This window comes from Apostichopus japonicus, chromosome 21 (genome assembly GCF_037975245.1).
Source record: "Apostichopus japonicus isolate 1M-3 chromosome 21, ASM3797524v1, whole genome shotgun sequence".
NCBI classification, from domain to species: Eukaryota; Metazoa; Echinodermata; class Holothuroidea; order Aspidochirotida; family Stichopodidae; genus Apostichopus; species Apostichopus japonicus.
The window spans coordinates 10,370,817-10,392,241 of record NC_092581.1 but is presented as its reverse complement, the minus strand read 5'-3'; the positions used below and the strand labels follow the sequence as shown (position 1 = coordinate 10,392,241).

The window sequence follows — 21,425 nt, the reverse complement described above, 5'->3', positions numbered from 1 at the left end:
TGTATTAATAGTTTACCGTTTAAACATTCTACACCAGCATCCTCCGAGTGATCACAATTTTGAATATACCATCCTTCATTGGTGCAGTACTCCAGTCGTGTCTCGTAACCTACGCATTCAACTTCATCGAGCAAAATGTGTCCTGTTCCCCGTCCGTAGTATGCGTCGGTAAGAGCAGCAACGGCTGATGGAAAGCCTAAATGACGACAAACAACTTTGGCGTCCTTTATTTCCCAACTGTCGTCACATACTGTTCCCCATTGTCCATTATAGTAGATTTCCACTCTCCCGTAGTGGTAACCACCATCACGAAGGCGAACGTGTCCATCATCTGAGATACGTATGAGAATACACCTATTCTTGGTTACTCAAAATAACAATTGTAATTATATGTTGCATAGAACGCTTCATACTATTGGTGAAATGACTTGCTGATATTACCATGTTTTATTCTGTTCAGTATTTCGAATCTTACTCATATCTAGGAGTGTATATAAGAGATCGCATTCTTAATACAATTTTTCACTGTCCTTCTAGACCCATGAATTAAGACTCATAACAACTGTAGTGGAATAACGCCTGTGATCCCTTTAGATTCTGATACAATAGGATTATATATATATGTATATATAAATATATATATATAAATATATATATATATATATATATATATATATAATACCAATTGTCTTTGTCTATACATCTATTTCTATACTAGTGCCATCATGTTACTACCTATCTTGTATAATTGTCGAACTGATGCGACTGTTGTTCATATACCCTCCTCTTTTCATATGAATTATTGTATGACTGACTATGTTGTCGGACAGCCTGACATTTTATTCATTTTTGTCGTGAAATAAGTCTCGGGAGAGACGTGATACCAGCACAAACAAGCGAGGTTCTACCGAAGTAGCATTGATGACTAATTTTTGTTTTTAGATACAGATGATACAAGTTTGATTAACGCTGCAATTAATATTACTTTTGATGACACCATTTGATTTCGAATGCTACGCTGAAACAGGTCCGTTCTGGAGAGGGGTTTGAGGGGCTATCCCTTTGAGAACATTTTGTTTCGGCGAGTGGGTATAGATTGTGAAGGTGGTGAAATCAATTCCTTCGTATTACCTTCATTTGTGCGGTTCAACTTATTTCGACAGTGTACACGATTTTACATAAGTGTGTTATAGGGTGTCCGCGTAAAGAGCGGGAGGCCCGGGTTCGAATCCCGATTTTAATTATAATATATATATATATATTTTGTTACGTTGGAATGCGAGAGGTTTCGATAACTAATTTTAACGAGACACAAGCCTGGGTTCGTTTCCGTAAGGAACACAGGCAAATTGACGAGTCTAGAGATTTTAAATGAGAACGTAAACTATATTGAACAATGGATTTCGAACCAACAACAACAAGTGGTAATTACAAATATATAGAAAACTACTCACAAATTTAACAAGATAGGATACACTTTAAAACACGCTGGTCTCTTCCAACGGCGATATCCCTCAGCGGCCACGACCTTGATGACGACGATTCTCGGTCCGTTGTACCGCGAACTTTACTGGTCCTCCACGAAGTTTCTCGCGATCCCAGAAACAGCAGTCACCTTCTTTCCGGCGATGCTCCAAAATAGAAGACGGACTTCCAGCCACAATAGAATGAAGCACAAGTCGAACTTCTCGCCGACTAAATATTACCAGAGTTAGTCCAAAATCAGCTTTATAGCCACCAACTCCTGGCGTAACGAACTTCCTCAACGGAGACAGAAAAATAAAGACTGGAAAACTGTACTTTTACAGCAAAGTCCTCTTCAAACTTCTGAATGGAAGTGTAGAATCAATCTTGTAATCGATATCTCAAACCTTCAGAAACTACTGGTAGTTGAGCACTGACGATATATAGTAGATTATGGTATAATAAGTGTCGTCGCTTGTATTCGTTCAGAAACTGAGAAACTCTCCGATCTGGGCGGGTTTATATACGATTCGCCATGTCAAGAATCATCTAGATCTCTCTCGATACACCTGAGTAACAACGCGACCCGGTTTCTCTATTCTTGGAAGTCCTTCGCATGTCTCGCGAACGTTCAAGAGAATTCACGAAAATGTGTACAGCTTACACGCGATCTCACGTAAACCGACGTTAACCCGAGACCAGCGCGTCATCATAAGGAATATACCAGAACAATCGTGTATTATAACATTGTGACACGGTAAACCGACCTAATTTCTCAAATACTGATTTATCACGTAGGCAATTTCAATTACTCTCCACATTATAACATTAGGTTTCTCACTAGCAGTGACTAGCGTTAGGCTACAATGGGCCATCGTAACACCCTCCCCCTTAAAGGAAAGTTTGAATGCAATGAAAACTTTCTAATTTCTTACATTCCATCATATCTTATCAACAAACAAATATTCTATCGTAAAATATGTACTTTGTTACACTTGAACAAATTTTCGTTAAACATTTATCAAACAACTTTTAAGTTATGCATAATAAATAATTCTGAGTGTTCTTTATACAAATGTATAGTGACATTATCTTTGTCTTGTCATATATACAATAAATTCATGTGAATCTGGACAAAGCATCTGCCATCACATTGTCTTTTCCTTTTATGTGCCTCACATCAAGATTGTACTCTTATAAAGTTAAACTCCATCTCATTAATCTTTGATTCTTATTCTTCATTCTATGTATGAAGGTGAGAGGATTATGATCAGTGAACACAAGCACAGGGTAGACAGTAGTATGCAAATATACATCGAAATGTTGCAGTGATAACAAGAGTGCAAGACATTCCTTTTCAATAGTTAAATAATTCCTGGTTTGAACACTTTGTTCTTTGCATTTTTGTCGTACCATTGTTTCATTTTGGCTTGACCTTGCTCCAAATTTTGTCTGCCTGATTTCGTTTTAGGGATAGGATCTAAGCAATCAATAATGACTTTACTAGAAGGCTCATCAAAAGCAGGGATTGGTTTCAAAGGTGCAGGCGGTATTTTCTGGTTGGGCTTCCCAACCACCTGACATGTATGGCACGACCTACAGTAATCAGCCACATCACTCCTGATTTTGGGCCACCAAATATGTTTTAGAATCCTATCACAGGTTTTCCTGACGCCTAAATGTCCTGCCATTGGACTATCATGGGCCATGCTCATGACGTCACTGTGGTACACCTTGGGTACAACAATTTGGTGCACCACTTGCCATTCCTCATCTGCAGGCGCATCTAGTGGTCGCCATTTTCTCATCACCACGCCATTTTGTTTGTAGAAGCAGACAGGGTTATCATCCGCTTCTTGTGGGGTCACTGCCCCTTTAACTAAATCTATTAGTTCAGGGTCTCGACTTTGTTCTAAAATCAATTTGTTGCGGCTCAAAGGATCTTCATTTTCTACCTTTTGGTTATCTCCCGAACTACTTTCTGTGTCATTCAACACCTTAAAAAATGTGTCTTCCAAATTGAAGACATCACCCTGACAGCTCTCAGACTCCTCCACTTCCGAGACTGCCTTTTTACTCATTGCCCTAGTCAGTACACACGCAGGATATATTTCATCTTCCTCGTGGCTACTAACATTAGAGGGCGTATTTGTAACAATGGGATTCGGGAGAACCTTATCCCCTGCCAGGTCATTTCCAAGCATCATGGAAACACCTTTTATCGGCAATTCCGACATAACACCAACCAGCACTTGGCCGGACACCAAACCACACTCTAGGTTTACTCTGTGTAAGGGAACACTGATAATCTCCATCTTTATCCCATGGATTAATGCACACGTTCCAGTCGAACTCTGTTCACCAAAGGGCAACGTTTCTTCTAAAATGAGCGACTGTGAACAACCTGTGTCCCTAAAAATCTTAATTTGTTGGGGCGAAAAATCATCACTTATTGATATGCTACCCTCCATAATGAATGGTTCGAATACCTTATTCACTTGATTTTTAGCAAATTCCTTCTTTTGGATTTCTTTGTCAATTCGATTCGAATTCTTCTGTGAGGCAACATATCCAACTGTATTAGGGGGTGATTTTGAGAATCCCTCCTGTTTTCTTTGAGAATTTTGATTTTGCAGCAGATAACATTGTGACATGAGATGACCAGGTTTGTTACAATTATAGCAAGTAACTTGCTTTTTGAATCCACTCCCACTTGGTGGTTTCGTGCCCCCAGAATTCCATTTGCCGCTGTTTCCCTTTGAATCGGGTGTCCCTTTTACCTCTGTGTTTATTTTGGGTTTCTGGCTCCTAGCCTGGTAAAACTTGTTTGGGCTCAGTTTGTGGGTCAGGGCATAGTCATCTGCTTTCGTTGCCGCAGCATACAAGGTGTCAATCATTCTCTCATCAATATGAGTTTTGATGTCGGGGTGGATACATCTTTTAAATTCCTCAATCAGGAACAATTGTCGTAATTTGACAAAATTCTCCCCTACATCCTTAGAGTGGAGCCACCTATCAAACATTTGCTCCTTTATTCTGGCAAATTCTACATGTGTCTGATTATCATTTTTTCTAGCCCCCCTAAATTTCTGTCGGTATGCCTCTGGCACCAGCTCATAGGCTCTGAGGATCGCCTGCTTCACTTCATCGTAGTTTTCACTCTTTTCCATAGGGAGAGCCGAATACACTTCCCGTGCTTTCCCAACAAAACTACTCGGTAAAGGCAGCGTCCACACCTCTTTCGGCCTCTTCATATTCGCAGCCACTTTCTCAAAATGTTGAAAATATTTATCTACCTCTATTTCGGTAAATTTTGGCACCAATTTTATGTATCTTGATGCATCAAAATATGGTTGTGATCGAGGAGCTGACGAGGAGGATGATGAGCCAGATTCTGATTTATACTTTGCCTGAATTTCTAATTCCTTCAGGTGTGTTTCAGATTCGAGCCGTTTTAGTTCTAGCTTTTGCTGTTCTAATCTGATTTCTTGCTCTTGCTCTTGCCTTCGCTGTTCTAATCTGATTTTTTCCATTTCGATTTCTAACTGTTTAAGCTGAACGGCGTCTCCGCCAATTTCTGTCAGAATGTCAACCTTTTTTATCAAGCATGACTCATCGAGAATTTCTTCGTCAACTAAAACATCGATCAACCCATTCTTTACAACTTGTTTCCTCGTTGCTTGGTTTACGCCTAAGCTATAATATTTAGCTAATGCCATCAAATCTGGCTTCTTTAGGCCATCAAATTTTTCCCAAGTTACATCTTTGAGAAATTCCTCTGGCTCGAACTCCATGTTCTCTCTCGTTTTCTCTCCAGACAATTTGCAAAACAATAATTTTCAAAAATGAATTCCTCTCAAATGGATAGGTCACAAATTTGTAAACCTTTCCCGGATAGGCCCCCAATTTTGTTACGTTGGAATGCGAGAGGTCTCGATAACTAATTTTAACGAGACACAAGCCTGGGTTCGTTTCCGTAAGGAACACAGGCAAATTGACGAGTCTAGAGATTTTAAATGAGAACGTAAACTATATTGAACAATGGATTTCGAACCAACAACAACAAGTGGTAATTACAAATATATAGAAAACTACTCACAAATTTAACAAGATAGGATACACTTTAAAACACGCTGGTCTCTTCCAACGGCGATATCCCTCAGCGGCCACGACCTTGATGACGACGATTCTCGGTCCGTTGTACCGCGAACTTTACTGGTCCTCCACGAAGTTTCTCGCGATCCCAGAAACAGCAGTCACCTTCTTTCCGGCGATGCTCCAAAATAGAAGACGGACTTCCAGCCACAATAGAGTGAAGCACAAGTCGAACTTCTCGCCGACTAAATATTACCAGAGTTAGTCCAAAATCAGCTTTATAGCCACCAACTCCTGGCGTAACGAACTTCCTCAACGGAGACAGAAATTCTTCACCTTCTCCGAAATAAAGACTGGAAAACTGTACTTTCACAGCAAAGTCCTCTTCAAACTTCTGAATGGAAGTGTAGAATCAGTCTTGTAATCGATTTCTCAAACCTTCAGAAACTACTGGTAGTTGAGCACTGACGATATATAGTAGAAAGGTAAAATAAGTGTCGTCGCTTGTATTCGTTCAGAAACTGAGAAACTCTCTGATCTGGGCGGGTTTATATACGATTCGCCATGTCAAGAATCATCTAGATCTCTCTCGATACACCTGAGTAACAACGCGACCCGGTTTCTCTATTCTTGGAAGTCCTTCGCATGTCTCGCGAACGTTCCAGAGAATCCACGAAAATGTGTACAGCTTACACGCGATCTCACGTAAACCGACGTTAACCCGAGACCAGCGCGTCATCATAAGGAATATACCAGAACAATCGTGTATTATAACATTGTGACACGGTAAACCGACCTAATTTCTCAAATACTGATTTAGCACGTAGGCAATTTCAATTACTCTCCACATTATAACATTAGGTTTCTCACTAGCAGTGACTAGCGTTAGGCTACAATGGGCCCTCGTAACAATATATATATATATATATATATATATATATATATATATATATATATATATATTTATAATATATATATATATATATATATATTTGTATAGCTTAGTGGTTAGGGTGTCTGCATATAAAGCGTGTGCGCGTGCCCTTGCGCGTGCGTGCGTGCTTGTGTGTGCGTGTTGAAATCTCTTTTTCTCGTTATAGTTTCCTGAATAGGATACATCAGCACAAACGCCAATCCTCCATCTTCATGGAGACAACTAACAGGTGATATATATTTACGTTGTTATTCTCCTACAATACCCTTGTGGACGATACGATCGCATTGTTGGATTGACTGATCAATACATTTCTCTCTCAGAATAGTATTTGCATGTATGGTCTTAAATTGATTCTGTGCGTTTACAAAAAGAATATGCATAAACTGTTCATTTAAAATAAATGGTACTTATTTAAGCTGCATAACTGAAGGAGCATGAAAAATCACCAAGCTAAGTTTGCCAAAACAGTTTCATTAATTCAGACAGTAGTGATCAGAAGTATCAATAAATGTATCCGCTGAAGACAAATTACATTTCCTTATTCTGTTAGGCCATGCCTAGTGGTTTAAACAAGCGAATGTGGTAATGCATTGTAATACATAGTTAGAAACTACGAAGCTCCCCTATTGGAACTATGTCTCTGACTAGGCTACTTATATTTCACTATAAGACCTAGGCGTCTACCTCTAGTCCTTGTACGCCTACTAACAGTGACAGTTAGATCAAGTTCTTACGGACGGTCGATGAAACTGATCGAAGAAGAAATGACTTATCTTTATTGTATATTCACTTCAGCAATAATTTCGCTTCCAAAGTCATATGAATAAAAAAAAGGTTGTCCGGAGATTAAATCTAACACAGAGGAAAGTTAAGTCGAGGAGAAAACACAGCCTCCTATTATCTAACAATATGCAGTATGCAGTATAAAGTGCATGCGGAATATTGCTAACGGAGATAATAAATAACAACACGAGGCAGTTATATTAGGACCATGAATGTGGGAGAAGCCGACAATGGCTTATGGATTACATCATGTCGGGTGGCTATCAAGTTAACATATTAAGTCAAATGTGGAATATGACACTAAAACATAAATATTTTGCATGTGATACACCGGTGACGCCGTCGCTGTTTCGTGTTGCATATTCATTACTAACCTCACATCTTGCAACGATAATGCGAACCGTTTTTTTACGCCTTTTTTGTTAGTTCGAACAACTATTACTATCATTTTCAGTCATTCAATGAAACATTTCATTCACGAACAACAACCTCCGTACGTTGAAACATAAAGAAAAACATTATTAACTAAATTAACTGTAATGTGGCTATTTGGTGTCGTTTATAGCCAAACTGAACACGCAGACAATCGTTTTGTAATGTCGGTGCCTTAAAGTGTGAGTGAAATGAACGCATAATGAACGAAAATGAGAAGAAAGCACCTCTCATTTCATAAAGATAACTGGAGGATCAGATGCATTATGAACATGACATGTTTCTTACTGAAGACAACAATGTATATGCAGTATTGAGCAGTGGCGTAGGAAGGTACTTTTGAGTGGGGGGGGGCTGAAGACTGATGGCCGGCCTGGGTGAGGGGTCTAAAGGGAGGGGTTGTCCCCCTCCCCTTTGGAATTTTTTGCATTTCCAGGTAGCCTCAGATGCAATTTGGTGCAATATAGCACACTTAAACACCCACTCCATTTTGTAAACTTAATTTTGTATTTTCACCAGGCCTTAGATGCAATTTGGTGCTCCAAATGAGATTTTTTTCTCATTTGGAAATGAAAAAGGGGTTTTCTGACTTGCGAAGCGGGGGGCGGAATGATTCTTCCGCCCCTCCACATTTTTCACGGGGGGGCTGGTGCCCCCCAGCCCCCCCCCCCCGGTTCCTACGCCCTTGGTATTGAGTCTTTGGTCGTTTAACACTGAGACACACCAGAATATGTTCCAAGCCTTAACGGCCGGAAAACGAGGATTCCATTTACTACACTATTATAACACTATTACTACACTAGATTAACCTAAGCTCTTTGATATTCTACCTGCCTTTGAGAACAGGCTACATTATACACTTAGTAAACAGAAAGTATTGGTCGAGAAACAGGTGGGAAGTGATATATGATTATACAAGGCTGTGATTTCCCTTAGGGCTATTACTTTTTATATATTTAATGTGGTGAAACTTTTTCAAGCACTCTCTTTAAGCTAGAATGCAAAGAATAATCATTTCAAAAATTAAGGAAGTATTTGTTACCTTATCCAGATACGACATCACCACTCAATATAAGTATTCCACATAAAATGAACGATACACTTCTCATGATATCCATGATGACGTACTAATCTTATGCCTTAACGTGACACGAGTATGTGTCCTAGGCTGGTTCTCTGTTTAGTTATGAATATACGTATGGTGTATAGTTCGCTTCCCCTTTGCGTGTGAAGTGTTAAAAAGGCTGCTTTCGTCAACAATTAAAGGTGCGACTAGAGAATATTGTATTATTCTATAGAATTTGAACCTACAGTTCTTATTGCACGGTGGAATCGATCAATGGTCTTGTATATGCCGTGAAAGATTGATTGCTAGTTTGTAATATAATAGCAGTTTATTTTCTTCATTCGTGCATGACGTGCTATAACGATAAAAGGTGAGAATAGATATATACGGTTATGTACATAAATAAACACACTGAAAGATCAACAAAACTGCTATGGTTAGAAATCCAAGCAAGGGTTGCAGCCTTTATTTTAAGCAGTAATAATCTAATAAATGTTCATTGAAAATTTAGCATTATGATTAACACCGCAAACTGATTCAGAAATGACGTTATCCACGAGCACCTCTTCCCAAGCAACCTCAGTCCCATAAATACATATAAATAAATATATATATATATATATATATATATATATATATATATAATATATAATATATATATATATATATATATATATATATATATATATACATACATATCAATATATATACGGAATCACAAATGTCAAAAGAAAAAGTAATAAAATGAATGTATACCCAAGCTCGAATTTATTAACACCTAACTCTATCGCCAAGGCTAAGGCCAGACAAAAGTTTTGGGCTAATCGTAAGGATTTACATATATAGCTCTCCTAAGTTGAAAAGAAAAAATTCCTTAACGTTCTTTTTTACGACGGTAGGTAACTGTAGGAGACAAAGTTGTCAGAATCGTTTATTTGGGAGACTACGTACTGTACATACGTACAATTTATGAATGTACAAACATACTCTACATATATACATACATACTGAAAAAACATGTATTGTACTGTAAATACGGTTCAATACACTTTATATATTAAGAATTGTATCCTCGTACCTCCACGATTTTTTTTCACAGAGACGGAACAAATCTTTCAAAGTTTTAAACAGGGGTGATGAAAATGGGAATAAATGGGGTCGTGGTTAAGATGTGTTTTGAAGGAGGGGTATACTGAGTCACTTTGCGATTTCCTCTCGAGGAAAGGTGTATATTTTTAACTCAATTACGAAAGTTTACAATAAAAATAAAAATAACAAAACCTTAAAAGATTTCAATTATATAGGGAATTCCCACTTCCTATGCAGACACTTTTTCAAATGACTTACAATAGGCCTATTTGCAGTCTAGCATAAACCTGTATCGTTTCTCACAATGCACCCTCCTTCCTCTACCCACCCCCCTCCTCCACCACCCCTCCCCACACACCCATTGAGCTAATTCACAGACACGAATTTAGCGGCAATGTGCGGATCTCTCAAAAGGTAATTATGATTATTCATATAACAAAGCAAGACATGTATACCAATAAAAACGCACATGTCAAGTGTCACTGGGGATTGTGCTGGATTTTCTGTTAGCCAATCGGATTGCATAATTTAAACAGATGCTCATGCTTCTGTTCCCAGAAGTTTATTCAAACAGGTTACAGTATCGTTAAGTGATTGGTAAGATATAATGCTATAAAATAATGGCATATTGGGAAACTTATGACATTTAGTATGGAATATAGCATATCTTGAAATAATTAGTACATGTGACAATTACTATAAAACACAAAATAGGGTTGACAAATGCAGTTCTTACTGATTGGTCAATACTGAAGCAATGTCACAAGTTGAGTAGAATGTTAACATCAACATTATGTTCAGGATTTTATAACCATATACGAAAAAGCAGAACAAATCAAACATAAAACAACATATCTCCTTGAGAATAGTAATTGGTCCACAGCGAGTCCATGCAGTAATTTATATGGGTACATCCAATACTGTATTCTACGGTACGCGCATAAAAGTGGACCTATGTACCTGTCCCAATCTCTAGGACGCTCTCCACACATCTTCTTGATCATGTACTGCAAGCATGCATTGAATTTCTCTAGTAATCCATTTGGCATGGCATGATACGGAGTATATAGTAGTCAATCTCCGGATTGAAAGCAATCTACTCACCTCTCTCATAACCCCTGATACAAATTGCGAGTCTTGGTCTGTTTAGACTTCTTTTGGGAAACCCAGTCTTGAATATATGCTCAAGAGTGCCCCAGCCACTGCTTCTGTCTTAATTGTCTTCAAAGAAACTGCCTCCAGGTAACAAGTCTCATAATCTACCAATACTAAAATATACCTATGACCTCTTTCTGTACTTGGCTTGATAGGTCCAACTAAATCTACTGCCACCCGCTGGAATGGTTCTCCTATGAGTGGAACACTTCCTAGGGGTACCTTGGTAACCCTACCTTTGGGATTTGTCCTTTGGCACACATCGCAGAATTGACAATATCTTGTGATATCAGCTTGTATACCTGGCCAAATAAAGTTCGTCATGATCTTGTCCTTTGTTGTGTTAAAGCCTACGTGGCCACCAGAACAGACTTATTAACTATCTTTGGAACATGCTGTCTATACTCTGAAGGTACTACTACTTGTCTCAGGGTAGCTTCAAATTCTGCATGAGGAGATTGAAATTCCCTGTACAATATACTCTTAGACACAATATACTTGTAAGTACTACCATTCATACTTAACTTCTGTTCACATGTCTTTGCTAGTCCTCTCATCTTCTCTAAAGATGGATTTTTATGCTGTTGTTTTGCTAACATATCAGCAGTGATTTCCTCTGTAATAGGGGAGGTTACTCTTAACTTTTTGAGGGATTTATCTTCCTCTCTACGTTGGCTTCTTGTCTGTACTGCTGATCCTATAAGTATTTAATGACGTTCATTTGTCCCTTCATGTTTACTGTTCTTTTTTTCCCAACACTGATACAAGTACATCACTAATGAATACAGACTTACCCCAATTTTCGTCTGACTCTGTTGGTTCTTTAACCCCTGGTACATTACTCAGTATCAATTCGTATACTGGATCATCCATACCTAGAGCTGAGACAGTTCCTACAAAATATGGTATGTCTAATCCTAAAGTTGCGACTAGAACTTGTCTTACAGTACCATATATTAATATACATGTCTTAACTTCACATGTTCTTTGTTTGTGAACTCAATGGTTGCCTACCTTACCTACTTTTACCGGCATTACACGATCATTTTTATCTGTGCATGATGACAAAACAGTCAATTGATGTCCACACTTCAAAGTTGCACTTGTACTTCAAAGCACTGAAAGATCTCTATCAAAGCGATTTCTCTTCATTTTAGACAAGTTTGTTTTTTGCTTTGCAAAGTCCTGTCACTTCTGGCTGACACCCCAGTAAATTAATTGTTTAATTTCCTAACATCTATCCAATAATCAGTGGGCTATCAGCTAATGCAATTCCATGTGAATTAAACATTGAGCTAAACAATTAAAATTACTTGATTTACATCTATGAATGATTGCAAGGATGTTGCAATAGTGTATGCAGTGTTATTTACCCTTCGATGTTGAACTTATAGAGTAAGACTTTGATTATTAGCAACAAAGGTGTGAGAGCTCTCTTTATCAAAAAGGGATGCTTTGGCACAACAGCTAATAAAATTCCTCTTATATAAAGTTGAAGACTTCAGCAGTGGCTTCAAGTTATGCTTCCGCACTTGACGGAGAGTAAGTGACAAATCTTTTGCTAAGATAAATCAATACATATCAACACTTTGAAATGAGGAGGTGTATGGAGAGTAAGACAATATGGTTACAGCAATGGTTTCAGTGACCTTAGCTGAACTCTACATGCATAACTTGTACATGGTATCAATAGCCCTGCAACTAATTTTGTGTGGAATTTTTAACTGCATGGCATGAGTTGTAGTTTAATATAAGGAAAATGAAGCATGTCTTTGTTGTACCCAAATTTGTTTTCGTTGCTCAACTTGTGCGGAGCTGTAGGATCTCTCATATCCAGGGCTCATTTTTAAGAAAATTTTAAGGTTGTCATTTGGACAACCTTTTGGTCATATTTTGGTTGCCCGAAGGAGTGTTTAGTTGAACAATGTTATGAAAGCACCAAAAAAATAATACTGGAGTTGCCTGACGTGGTACTTCGCACACATCGTGTATACTTAAGTTACTGAATATATGCCCGGGGACTGTTATATATGTTATAGTAACGTACGTCCTGCGATTTTCAAACACTTGGGAGTTTAAAAATGGAGCGCCTTGCGCGAGAGCCGTACGTAAGTAATACTATTATATCAATTTAGCCTTGTAGGTGAGTACCGTAACGTTAGGCTACGCAGGCCAGGTCTATCGGCTTAGTGAGTAGTCTTACTTAGCCAGGAACGCAAAACCTTCAAATTGCTTCCACATACATTTTGGGGTAAACCCCAAGTACACACACTCACAGCTAGGCCTATGAAACACATAACAAGTTTTTGAATGAATATCTTTCTTTCAAAACCACAACTTCTTCTTGAAAGAACCAAAATTCCAATCCTTTGCATAGATGATTGAATTTGTTTGAAAACAAATATATCATAACAATCAACGCAAGTACTTTGTTAACAACAATTCTATTACAGGGATTTTTATGCTAAAACTAGTCAATGGTGGTTTCTAAATTTCTTGTTATTTGCTTGGCTAATAGCCCATGTCATTGTTTGCAAGCATTCTTGCATCTAAAGTGATTAATGAACACAAAGGGTGTTGTTTAAATACAACTACTTGTAATTATATGGTAACTAGTCTACGGCAAACTTCACGGTTCAGAAATTGACAATAATTTTGTTGATGTATACTAGTTACAGCTTTCATCATTTGACTTTTTTTGTGCACCAGCCAATGATTGGCAGGGGTGATTATAACTAAGTATTGTGCGTTCATGTAGAGGTGCTTTAAAGTGCATGTTTTTCATGGAAATCTGTAGGGATGTTAGTTTTTCTGAGCGGAAGCAAACATTCTCAAGACGTGTTTACTTTTACATCTTGGTAAAAACAATGAGTGAAGAGTTATAGACATTTTATGTGTATCACACTGGTCATGATTGATCATGTTGGGTAGCGAGAATTCTCTGATATAAAAAAAAATGATTTCTGTCATCGTTTCCGATCCTTTCCAGAAACGGAGGGTCAGCCCAGGGTATACAACATTAACATTGCAGCAACATAAACGACCATGTTCACTTGTTGCCATTTTTATATGAAAATGGTATATAAATTTGAATGGCAAATCTTCTGTAGTTAAGCATAGCAGTATTTTGGTATGGGGATATTTTATTTCTACTTGGCAGTATTCAGTTGCATTACATTGAACAGTGCTTACCATCCCAGGACTAAGTGAACTGCAGCCAGCAGTTTTTGTCATGTATTTTATGGCATTAGAAGGCTCAAGGTTGTGTTTCATGCATACTCTACTCTGTCATGGCTGTTAATTCCTCTTGGGACAAATCTTCCATTGCTGCCAAAACAAAATGACACATAACAGCAGAAAAGAGTTATTTATTTCTGCACCTCCTAATAGAAGCTGGTCACATAGTAAGAAAATATGTTAAAAGTAAAACAAAAGTAATTCCAAAGTTCTTTATTTGAGTTTTGAACCATGTTTAAATGCTTACCAGTTTATATCTATATACTCTTGTAAACATTCTTCTTTGAAGAGATGTATGATAGGGCAGTGACATCTCCAATGAAACATGTAAATCTGTCCCTTTTTGAATGTTCAGAAAATCAATGCCTTAAGGAGCCCCTGCTATGGGCAGTTCAGTTCATAAAGATTAACACCAATTTCATGATCTGCTGTCCCTAAAATGGAAATATAATCTGCCTAACTTACAGTTCTCCAAAACCTACTTTTGGGAGTATAATCATAATATAAGAACAGCATGAGATGTAATATCCAACAATTCATATACATGTCTCTTTGATATTGCAAGGAGTGTAAGGAGTGCAAAGCTGTGACATAGTTATGTGGTGTTTCATATTTATATTTCTCATATGGATAAAACTTACATGCGACTATAGGGCTAGACTATACCTATTTCATTACATGGATAGGTTTAGCCTAGTGAGGTTACATTTCAGCCAAAACCTGTTAGAATTTGACACACCAGTACCCCCTCCCCTACCCCAAAGCACTGATTGTTGACCAATTTAGATTGAAGTTTAGTCTAGATTAAGTTTAACCATACACGAGTTTCATGGTTTTTATAAATGAATAGTAATAAGTTATCATTTTTCTCAATAAATTTCACATTATCAATACATATAACCTAATATAGCTTAATTGCTATATAGCCTAGCCTATGTAAGTTTTACACTAGGTTAGCCTAGGCCACTACAATAAATGCGTCACATTTGTATGTAAGTATGTATTTTAGATCATCCGAGGCTGCAAGCAGGAACTCGCAAAGAAGCCTCATTGGCTTATCAAAGCCACAAGCTGACCGAAGTCAGTCTCTTACATTCATATTTAACGTCCATGGTTATGAATTGTCAATTAATGAGTTGTCAATTTAGAGCCCTACTCTAGTGAGTTGTTTAAACCAGATTGCCCACGCATTGTTACTAGCACTACTGCGCTGCGTACCAACATCCTCGTTGTGAGACACGAGAGGGATTTTTAACAAGTACCGTAGCCTACCTAACAGAAACAGGTAAAAACCATATTTTCTTCTTTCACTGTCGGCAATCACTAGTATAGCCACTTTCCTGAACTTGTAGACCACTAGTGGTCTTATAATATCCATGCACTTCATTAAAGCGAAGGCAAGCTACGGGGTCTAAAGTGCACTGACCCAAGCATAAAAATTGCTGTGTATAAATGTGTGGATTTTGTTAGGCGTGCCCTCAGAAGTTACCGTACACCACAATTACTCGCATTCAGTAGAAGCGCCCGTGATTTAGCAAAGGTCTAGGTCTTGCTAAGTATGAGTATGACACACAGAAGGCAAACACGTTCTTAGGTCTAGTCCTGAAGATACTTAATTTAGCTAGGCTATTCTATATCTCATATAGTCAGTCTGTATATAGTCAGGTGGCTTAGCGACAATTTTCAGGATTAACGTTACCGGCTGGACAAAAGTACCAAATTTGGCATGGAGTTTCTTTTCGACCTATCTATTGATTTTATCCGTGGAACCCACTTGATCGGTTCCGATTTTCCAAGATGGCGGCCAAAATCCAAGATGGCCGACAGAAAAATGGGAAATGTCATATATCTGTTTGTAATAATCAATAAACAATATTTCCAGCCCTCTGTGTTTGGCTCATGTAATTCAACTGGAAAGCGGTAGCGAACACGTCTCTCAAGTCCCCACCGAGAACCTCCCAGAAGGTCCTATAGAACTCAGCAGGGAGGCCATCCGGACCGGGGACTTTCCCTTCTTCAACGCTACTACCACTGTCCAGAGCTCACCAACGGAGAGATTCGAACCAAAGCTATCGTTTTTACTCTGAGAGAGGGGGGGGGGGGGGTTGTCTATACCAGACAACGAGTCTTCCTGAAGATCCTCGCTAACAGCAGCCCTGGAGTACAGGTTCGAAAGGAACGACCTAAATACCTTAAATGACTAGTGACCTGACTTAGCGGGTGTTATCCGCACAATTGACGTTGTGTTTATGAAGGGTACACAATAGTACAAAATCTCCCAATGAGTCGGTATTCACATCTGGTCGGTTTTCCCTCAAGTTACCCTATTATATAGTTGACTCAATGTAATCAGTCTTACATGACACTCGTAACTCCCATATAATAAAGGGCTTTGCGACAGTGTCTATCCACGGTCGATCACACCTCAAAGTTCCCCAATATGTCCTAAGTGGCTTCCTGAGCCAAAGTGACACAATTAGAATACCAGCCATAACATATAGTCAGGCTGCTAGTCCGGTTTCATTTACACGATTGAGGACGGAAGGTTTGATGGTCCCGATCAGTAAAGGGCACAGGGGGTCTGGAGAATGAATTTATATGAAATTTCCTTTTTTACAGGCGGCCATCTTGGATTCTGGCCGCCATCTTGGTAATGGGTGGCGGAAACATCTGAATTGACCCCTCATTTGTTCATTTCTGATTTTTACAGCCATTTTTTCCCTTTTTCTGTCGGCCATCTTGGATTTTGGCCGCCATCTTGAAAAATCGGAACCGATAAAGTGGGTTCCACGGATAAAATCGATAGATAGGTCAAAAAGAAACTCTATACCAAATTTGGTACTTTTGTCCGGCCGGTAACGTTAAATTTGCTAAGCCACCTGACTAATATAAATACCACATCAGGAAAAGGATCTGGCCTAACCTAGCCTGACAACGTAAGGGCTAACGTTTGGTTATCCTTACAATATCGCGCGTACTGACTGTATCACAGTCCCGGTATTTCACCTTTACCTTTAAACAAACACTTATTTAGGGTAACTCCTACCACATTGATCTAGCATGAATTAGACTTCGTCATCTGCCATAATTAGATGGTTATTTGCAAATGTCTTATAGTTGTATTTGACAGTTTCGCCTGTTTGCGATTGTCGTACGTAGGAAGCCGCCAGTTCAAACGTCTTGAGTCGCGACCTACAAACCAATCAGAGGCGAGAATTGCAATATGCTAGTAATCTATTTTAATTAATTCACCAGAGTAATGTTAAGATCAGGTTTACCGCACTGGATAAACCAGGCGTTAGCAGGACTATATTAACTAAACGTAGACAATATCCAGGATAATGTTAGCAAATTGTTGACCAGGAAATTTTCACCAGGTTGTTTTTTTAGAGTGTAGGGTAAACGAACCGCTGGGGTATTGAGTAAGCGTTACAGTGTAAAATAAAATCTATGTAGAAACACCCAACATTTGTTAATCTCGTGCAAATGGTTTCAACGTTGCGTAGTACCTGAACTACATGCTTTTACCTGGTTAATATTGATAATTTAGCATTTTAACCAATTTTTAATTAAAGGAAGACGAAACTTTGTGTAACTTTGAATAATTAAATTTATTACCAAGCTTATACTTGAACGTCTTGTTAAATTTCTTGTAATGTGTCTTTATATTGGTCGGATAGTCTCTATTCACACACACCAAATTGTACCCTGGCTCTTGTAGGTGACAATCAATTGGGGCCTGTCCGGGAAAACTATCCATCTTGTGCAAAGTGCAGAGTGATAAAGCATAGTTTAAATAGAAACACTTATTCACCGAATGTGAACAAACTGCCTTCTTTAAAGAACGTGGAAAATGCAAGTTGTCTTGTACCATGCAAACTTGACGACGATAACACAAGTGGCTGGAAAAGCTATTGTTTAATTATGTAATCCAGTTAACGTAGTTTAAAACTACCCACCTTTTTGAAATACAGTCGATATACTCACGCAAATTTAGTGATCAAATATATCTGTTATTTGCAAGAAACTAATTTTTTAATCGGTATTTCATCTATAAGATGTCAATTGAGAAAGTTAAAAAAAGGAAGTGATTCCTTTGTTTATCATTCTGGGATATATTCGTTATTTTGCGACTACTAATTAACCCATGCAATGGATATCCGGTACCGGCTTAAGTTTCAAACTGAACACCACATACCTTGGATAGCAATTGCTATCATGTTTTCAAGGTTGCAATTAATATGTCACTATGTAACGGAAACGTCCAGTTTATAGACTATTTGCACTTAAACAACGAAATTCCAAATATATTTAAATAATTTAATTATCAATATGCAATATGACTTGATGTTAGAATTCCTTCACAAGTACGCGAAATGTTTTTATTACAGGATTTTATAAAATAGTAATGTAGTAATATGATATGATTAATGATATAATAAGATGATAATGTTTAAGTTTACTCCGTCTGACATCTGATATTCAGCAATTCTAAATTTCTAGATTGTAAACCAACCCACCCAGCTACCATTCCAAGCAACCAATTTCCAGGCCCCGTACCCTGCAGTGACCACAACCAATGGTCAGCCAACACCATATACTTCAAACATCCAAGGTGAACCACCATCTAACAACTATGCTGCCAAAATAATCAATACTATTGTCGTTAATATTAATTAAAGTAGATTTTTTATAACAATTATACATTGCTTGCTTTGAAAATATCTTGTCTTAAAATATGATTAGCTGTTTGGAGTGTTTTGCTAATTAATAGTACTTGAAATGATGTGCTTTATTCAACGAACATGTTAATAACACCCCACTACATTATTCTCTGCCAAGTTGGGACGTTTGTTTACAATGAGGTACTGTGACGCTTGAAACGCAAGTGCTGACAGTTTGAGCAGAATTATCGTGTTTTATCATATGAAGGTAAGGAACCGTTCATATTGCCGATACGAGTGCCTCCAAGCATGATATGAGGTGACAATATAGAATAGTTTTCATTGGCAAACTGTCCCAAATGGCAGAAATTCCCCTCGAAGATTTTGCTCAGGCTTGCATCATCTTTTGGAATGCCATGGACAAAGGATTCGTGAGTCATCGTAACAATAATGCCCGCCAGAGTTGAATTGCGACAATCAAAAAGCAACGTAATTGATAATAGTATAGAAAGAATCACAAGCAAAGTTAAAGTACCTTATGTTGAAGTCTATTTTTGATGACGAAAAAATTAATAGACCGCCAGTCTGAATACGTGCATTGTCTAATACAAAGCCATTGTTAACCTATACTCGAGTAGAGTTAAGCTCGGAAGATTCCACGCAGCAATAATTTAAGCTGGTTGTGTGTATTGTGTTTCATATCATGTATTTCATGTATATATAACTAAAATATACTAACAGAATTGAGATTATCTTAAACAAAAAGCAAACAGCAGATATAACATCATATCAGTGAGCATTGAAATGCATGTTCCAGGATGAACAGCCTCAAAAACTGTCAATGTGTGTAGTCAAATTGGCGTAGGAGCCAGATTGGATTTGGGGGCTGTAATGACTTGCCCGAAAAAAAGCCAAAATTTTTCGTGCGCAAGGCGCGCATTCAACACGTCGATGCCAGTATCATATAGGCAAGATCGGTCATTACATTGTATGGCATCGTGTACCGCACGGTCCGTGAAAGTTGCACAGTATACCGCCGGATGCTAATGTAAACAACGAAATGTCTTATGTAGATGGAGATAAAGCATACAGATCCATTTATGTCAAAACTCTCTTTTACAGTAGTAATGTCGGCCAAGCTTAGACCTTTATTTAAATTACCAAGGAGATAATTTCAAGCTATTCATTGCTATTTATTTTTCTTTCAGTAGGTGCCCGAAAAAAGGGAAAACAATTGGGGGGCCTGCAGCCCCCGCCTCCTACGGGACCTACGCCTATGAGTGAAGTGTTCGGTTTCGATATACCTGATATCGGAAATATCTGCTATTTTTCTGTTCCTTCAACGAAGTTTTGTAAAAGCCATTATAAGAGGTTTTAATATTTCTACACCAATAAATGAACTGTGTCGGAATTTTCGAAAATTTCCTGACCAACATTCGTCATCATACTTTCCTGTACTCGTTCAATTTTGACCTGTCTGTTAGGGGTTCAAGGAGGTTTTTCTATATTGGTTGTCTATAGATTGAATTTTGTGCAACATTATGGGTATATTTTGAAGTGATTTTATTCACGAGAAAAGTGAATTTTCAAATTCTCAACAAGTAATGGGCTTAAAACCTTGAAAAGTGGGGCTTTCGGATATTGTGGGCCGTGACGTAGAATAACCTACAAAAGCAATGATCCATAGGACATGCAATGAGGTCGAACATAATGTGTGACTGGTGACAATCTTCAAAAAGGTTATGGATGGAAAAAAATTTTGGGAAATACTTGGTTCTTAGGCAAAAGTGTACATCTGGTTGCTCATTTTCAAGCCCGAGAAGTGCCATTTCCGGTGATCTGGGGGGTATCAAAACCAGAAATTTTATTGTACGCTCCGCGCCAACCGATGGTGGCGCTCCGCTTAGATAGTAATTCGCGCCCCCCGGGTTAGAAAATCCTGGATACGCGCCTGGTCATTTAAGTTCGAATGAAATGATTAGACCGTCTCCTCAATATATAAATATATATATAATCATGATGAAATGTTCCACGTGTCGGATAGAAATGATAGTAGGAAAGATAAGGACAACATGTAATGCCTTTAAATCCAATATAATATTTAGAATAGAATAGATATAACTACACGCTACACAAATTTTCGGACACCCTGGTCCTTCGTCAGGTGTAAAAAGAGTGATTGAAATCACGTTAGTCCACCGTAAGCCCCAGACTGCTCAAAGAGCTTGAACCCGGAAAGAAAAGCCATTTCCCTAGGGATATGGCTTTTGCAATCTTTTCTCGGGGTAAACGATGTTGAGTTGTTGACCTCTGCTACTCTAAAACGTTTTAATGTAAGAAAGTGGTTGTTGAGTCCTACAGGTCAAATGCTTTATTGATCGCCATATTCCACACCCGGTTATATATATTTTATTTTTAGTAGCAGGGGTGGGGTGGGGGTGGGGAGGGAGGGATTTGAGGGGTACGATAGTAAAAAGTAACAGCGGCAAAGACTTAGATAATG

The 21,425-nt window shown here is 38.3% G+C and overlaps 1 protein-coding gene and 1 long non-coding RNA gene across 7 annotated transcripts in view; one reads left to right on the top strand and one right to left on the bottom strand.

Moving 5' to 3' along the window:
* The window catches only part of LOC139963182 (scavenger receptor cysteine-rich domain-containing group B protein-like), a 38,670-nt gene extending 29,563 nt beyond the window's left edge, over positions 1–9,107 (bottom strand). For 2 of the 6 annotated variants that reach the window (XR_011791516.1, XR_011791514.1), the window contains exons 1-3: positions 8,754–9,107; positions 1,455–6,023; positions 17–331 (exon numbers count right to left, since the gene is read on the bottom strand). Coding sequence is in view for 3 of the 6 variants with exons in the window: in XM_071963743.1 (XP_071819844.1) it covers positions 8,754–8,771 (18 nt within the window). In the remaining 3 variants the exon portion in view is untranslated. Of the gene's footprint in view, positions 1–16; positions 355–1,454; positions 6,024–8,753 lie in introns of all 6 variants that reach the window. The other 4 variants (XR_011791515.1, XM_071963743.1, XM_071963741.1 and 1 more) reach the window with 4 other exon arrangements.
* Positions 9,108–12,629: 3,522 nt separating this feature from the next.
* LOC139962491 (uncharacterized) lies at positions 12,630–21,395 on the top strand. Its single transcript, XR_011791251.1, has 3 exons — positions 12,630–13,129; positions 18,762–18,873; positions 20,131–21,395. It is a non-coding gene; the product is annotated as an uncharacterized lncRNA (long non-coding RNA).
* The last annotated feature ends 30 nt before the right edge of the window (positions 21,396–21,425 follow it).